General features: G+C 33.6%; 1 protein-coding gene across 2 annotated transcripts in view; it reads left to right on the top strand.

Annotated features, from left to right (window-relative positions):
- The window catches only part of LOC136826122 (zwei Ig domain protein zig-8-like), a 248,965-nt gene that overhangs the window by 239,959 nt on the left and 2,963 nt on the right, over positions 1 to 6,043 (top strand). For both annotated transcript variants that reach the window (XM_067083108.1, XM_067083109.1), the window contains exon 8: positions 4,278 to 4,407. In XM_067083108.1, the coding sequence (XP_066939209.1) occupies positions 4,278 to 4,407 (130 nt within the window). The remainder of the gene's footprint in view (positions 1 to 4,277; positions 4,408 to 6,043) is intronic.

Raw genomic sequence — 6,043 nt, forward strand, 5'->3', positions numbered from 1 at the left:
CTGAAGCCCAGGCGCCTTTTGAAAGAACCATCGTATTTTTGTTTAATCAAGGCTGATTCCACCATCTGGCTTTTGAACCGACAATTGCTGCTATAAATTAAACGAGACAAATTTCGGTTTATTCTGTGATTATGGTTAAAAATAGCCGAGTTCTGTTGTCCGTACCTAACTGAACGTTTATGCTGTATTAATCTCTGGGGGAAGTGACAAGCCTAGCAAAAAAAATTCTCGCAGTTAATTATCCAAGTTCAAAATGTAAAAATACCCACTGGAGCTAAACGAGAGAGAGAGAGAGAGAGATGCGAAATTGTTATTTCCTGTGACACGACACCGTCGGCACTTATCAGGCCGTGCAACAAGGTTTATGACACCCTCCCCTTTCTCGGGCACCGATTCACCCCCACATCAGTCTCCTGGGAATGACACATTGCGTCATTCGGAGTGAGGCCAGACTCGTGATGTCATTCATTTAAGCAGTTACGGTGGAAGGCTGCCTTCAGCGTAAACCTGTGCAAGCATCTTAACCCACTTTCTCTGGGGATTTTTGAGCGTCTATATTCTACTGACATTTTATGGGTTTCTGTACATGCATTTACATATATATATATGCGTGCATATATATATGTAAATATATATATATGCCTCTTCACACCGTTGTATGCAAATAGACTTGAGTGAAGGTGACTGACCTCCGTTATATGTAAAACTTTACATTAATTGCACTTACACACATGTATATATATATATATATATATATATATATATATATATATATATATATATATATATATATATATATATATATATATATATATATATATATATATATATATATATATATATATATATATATATATATATATATATATATATATATATATATATATACACACATGCATCATATAAATATCTATGTATGTATATATGTATATATATATATATATATATATATATATATATATATATATATATATATATATATATATATATATATATATATATATATATACACCTTACGTGTGTGATATTTGTGTGTCATGGCAATAATTCAAGCATATTTTCATCGCAGTTAGTATATTGAACTTGATTAAACAATATCACAAAGCTCTTCCGTAACAACGCTTCTGATTGTCTGCTGAAGGAAACAGGGTGGACTGTCTACTTATACTCTCAAATAACGTTACCCTTTGTATTTTGTGTATTACAATGGCTTAAGCAATGATTGCACCTACAAATATAAACTATTTCCAAACAACGGTAGTAAGAATAAAGAATAAAGAGGGTGAGTAATAAACGGAGAATAACGGTTTATGACTAATACCAATCTTGACTTATCGTCGATTTTGGCAGCCATTATGGAATCAAGTTCATAAAAAAAAAAAGTTCTACTGGTGCATAATATGAAACATTTAGAAAAAAAAAAGGTTTTCACCTGTGTATAAAATTCTCATGAATATACCGTCACTGCCAAACTTTGAAGTAAGTGCGATATGTGAGAAGATACAATGGAGGCTTGTTTTAAAGTGTTTTGTGCAACAGTAACCAACTTATCTTGTTTTGGTCTGCAAGAGGGATGGAGACGGTCCAGGGGTTGGGAGGGTGGAGGAATGTTAGTTAGGTAGAGGAAGGTTTACGCAGTACTTGTTATTCCGTGATATATTCTGTAAACCACTGCATAATGAAAGAGTGTTTTATAACACTGAATATACTCCTGACTGAATTTGGAGTTCCTGTAGTATTCTAGAAATGTAGAAAGCTTGTTGAAATGCCTTTGGAAAGGTCCTTCACTGTAGGAACGTATGGTTTTTAAAAAGTTTACATTCACAGATATGTGAGGAACCACGAAATGATTAGAACAAAATTTCATTGTGTTTTCAACTAGTAGAGAACAGACGTAGGAACAATTTAATAGATATAAATGTGAGAAGAAAAGTGGCTATATATTCACATATATGTTGAAATGATTAGAACAAAATTTCATTATTCAACTTGTACAGAATAGACGTAGGAACAAGTTAATAGATATAAATGCGAGGAGAAAAGTGGCTAGATCATTACTGGGACGAAGCAATGAAAAGTTACCTAAGAGTTTAAGCCGTGGAGGAAAGTGTGACAAAAATTGCCATGTAGTTATGACAAGTCAGGTTGCTGAAAAGGAATTAAGAATGGGATATAAGGAGAAAATGACTAAAATATTGGCTAGAATAACAGATAATGAAATAGGGGAGGTAAATAATGAATATGCAAAACTTCATGATGGCCTCATACAGTCAGCTGGGAATGTTTGAAGTTATGGGTAATCAGAGGATTAAAAAAAGTGATAGTTATTGCACACACTATTATAAGGTGTGTATGTATGTAAGTGTATATATATATATATATATATATATATATATATATATATATATATATATATATATATATATATATATATATATATATATATATATATGTATATCTTCTACTGAAACATTTAATGATTTACGAATGAAATGAAGAAAGTCTTTCTTGTACGGTCACTCGATCCTACGTTATGAGAAATAGCGGTCTGCCACTTAAGCACCCATGCAATTGCAAAAGATAAGACATCATTTCAGGTAATAAGTTCATGTGATAAATTAAGTGCATTTTCCGTGAAATGCATATCCTCATTTTAATCACTTGCTGAAATAGGTTTGTTTTTCATTACTACATGCAAAGATTCTGCTCTTAGACTGACAAAAAATACGTAAATTTAACGCCATCAAGACCGAGTATTTAAAAAGTCGATTCGTTTTTCACGAGAAAAAAATTTAACAAACTCAAGACTGAAACGAAAATATGTGAAAATTAAAACGCTAGAATTTCAATTCATTTGGCAGTTGTAATTGACCAACGTTTTCAAGGAATCGGAATCATCGTATGCCATAAAAGGTATTACGAGGATGTATCCTTTTCAAAAACTAGCGGTTGAACTTTCATTAAAATTTCTTGGAATGTATCCTCATATCTCGATGACCACTCGGCTTGATTAAGGTGTGGAAGTCGTAACTTTTGGAGGTTTTTATTTATTACTTTTTTTTTTTTTTTACAAATAGTGGACAAATTTATTAGATTCTGTACCACTATCCAGTTCCTGTGGTCAGGAAACTGCTAATTTAATTATGTAACATTTTACTTTCATAATAGATACTCATTAATTATCAGTATTTTCAAGGGAAAGCAAATTATAAATACGTGTTAATAAAAATATGCTCATCACTAAATTCAGCCAGAAAATTATAAATACGTGATAATAAAAATATGTTCATCTCTAAATACGTGATAATAAAAATATGTTCATCTCTAAATTCAGTCAACTAAAATAAAAGATGCATAAGCTTTGTTTCTGAACAAACAACATGACGATGAGGCAGGAAAAAATATTGAAAATGATCTTTAGCGCTTTAGCAATCATCGTGAAATTTTGACTTGCACTGTAATAGTTATTTTACTTCAATAACGAAATCATTATTCCAATTCTAAACAGAAGTTATGTTTCCATCAGTGTCTTTGAATATGCGGGTGTGTGTGTGTGTGTGTGTGTGTGTGTGTGTGTGTGTGTGTGTGTGTGTGTGTGTGTGTGTGTGTGTGTGTGTGAGCAAGACACCCCAAGAACACGTGAAATTATTTTGATAACTGTTTGTGAAAAATTCTCCGGGTATCCTTTTGGAGGTTAACTTTTGCTCAGCATGACGAAGATTTGGTGGTTTGTCACTATGAAAACCATTTCATCTATCGCTGCCCCGGATTTTATAAGTAAGTCAATAAATGAAACTTGGAAATACCGCAACCGTAGACAGAGAGAGAGAGAGAGAGAGAGAGAGAGAGAGAGAGAGAGAGAGAGAGAGAGAGAGAGAGAGAGACAAATCAGAGCAAGTACCTTTGCTTACAAAGCCTGATAAAGATGAGGTCCCAGCTTATAAGGTAACATTTCTTTTGGTTCCCATCGATTAACTGGTTCTTGAGGGTGATATTACGAGCTCATATAGGCTGGCATTGATGGGCAGCAATTCTTCTCTCATGAGAACCTGTTGTTTTTATTTGCGCATCCTTTTCCTGTGAATAAAATATATATATATATATATTGCAATATATATATATATATATATATATATATATATATATATATATATATATATATATATATATATTATATATATAGTTCAATTTGCTTAAGTCACGTAGAAACGACCTTCATTGCTCTGACTGTCACAATGCTTACGACTACATCACAACTAATGTTATTATCATTGCAGATCGATCGGGGGCGTGGCGAGACGACCACAAAACTGGTCGTGTCTTCGGTAGGACCGGGAGATTCGGGCATCTATTCCTGCGTGCCCCAAGGGTCGCACCCGGCCTCTGTGCTGGTCCATGTACAAAAAGGTAATTTGAAAGGAAATTATTTTTTCCCCTTCTGACACGAGGAAAAATGTTCCTTTGTTTGTTATCAGAAACTGTCCCGAAGTAGGATAGGACAGGAGAAAATCATCTACCACAAATCACCGAAAATTCACGGCCCACTCATGCAAAGGACCACACCGCCAACCTTTCGCCAAATTTTCCAACCAATCAGCGCTGTTTCTTGCAGACTGTAAACACATTCTAGACCAGTAACATAGTAACATAACTAGCATATATGTCTGCTGCACAATTTTCTTTGTTAAATTATACGCCTTCCCCTTAACACTAAACTATATTCCTTTTCTCAAGCCGGTTATCGATTGCTTTACGTCTTATTTCAGCTAATACGTCTCACGTCTATAAATAATCTTTCCTAAATTCTGCTTCAAATTCAAAATATAGATTTACAACAGCGCCATGGATTCATCTAAAAAAAAAAAAAGAGCTGAATGTCGGTCGAGTGTAGACTGTCAGCCGCTGGTGATTTATTTATTAATAATTTTTTAAAAATTAAGTACATGATATTATATCAAAGTATATGACAGTGTATTATTTATCATTGTATTAAATATCATGTACTTCACGGTAAATACCAATGGCCTTAATTTAAATTAGAGCGCATTTAGCAAATTCTATATACTCTTCAACTTGTCTCGTCCCACAGTTTCTTAATATTAAGTCTTCTCGCGTACACTTGTTAAATATTCATTTTGGTCAAAGCGCGTGATCCATCCATCTAATGACACGACTTTAACGTCGAGCCCTTTCTAACCTAATGTTTACCATCGTCACTGATGGCGAAGGCAAATTGCCCTTCAAATCGAGCTTCGGTTAAAAACAGCCCATAATCGTAACCAACAATTGCCCTCGTGTTCCTATCATCATCCTTTAGTGGTGCATTATTGCCCTTTTCGGCAGGCGCCCATGAAAATTGCATGGCACTCAAATTGCTTTACGCATCTATTCAGGTAAACCTAGTTTTTTTTCTTAGTCTCAAATTGGCTCCTTTTATTTCGGTCTGTGATCTCGTAATGAATTCTTTTCGAGATTTTGACTTGCTTGATTTATGTGCTTGTTATTTTGGTATCATGATATGTATGTGAAAGGAACTGCGTTAATTCTGAGGGACATTCGTACCTTGAAAGACCTTGAATGACCTTGAATTTGAAAACGTTAAGGAAAAAACATAAAACTACATTACGACTCAATGCTGAATAGTAGTGTAAAGAGTACTCTGATGTCTAGAGGTAAACTTTTAAAATATTTCCCAGATTCCATCAAAATAAGTGTTAATAATAATAATAATAATAATAATAATAATAATAATAATAATAATAATAATAATAATAATAATAATAATAATACTAATAATAAATGGATAAAATATCATTTCAATTTCAGTGAAATGGATTATTTCTCTATGTTCTAACAAGTAGAAGACTTTCACCCTCGGTTAATCTGAGACCAGTTCCTGAATTGTGAAACCGTATACTATTCAAGGTCTAGCATCTACCCATTTTTCTACACAAAACACGTCGGACAAAAACCAGATTCACAATTTCCAAGCTTTGGAAGTGGAATGTGAAACCAACGGCATGTGAACGCGGTCTTTGCTGAA

Source organism: Macrobrachium rosenbergii, chromosome 40 (assembly GCF_040412425.1).
Source record: "Macrobrachium rosenbergii isolate ZJJX-2024 chromosome 40, ASM4041242v1, whole genome shotgun sequence".
In the NCBI taxonomy this organism is placed as follows: domain Eukaryota; kingdom Metazoa; phylum Arthropoda; class Malacostraca; order Decapoda; family Palaemonidae; genus Macrobrachium; species Macrobrachium rosenbergii.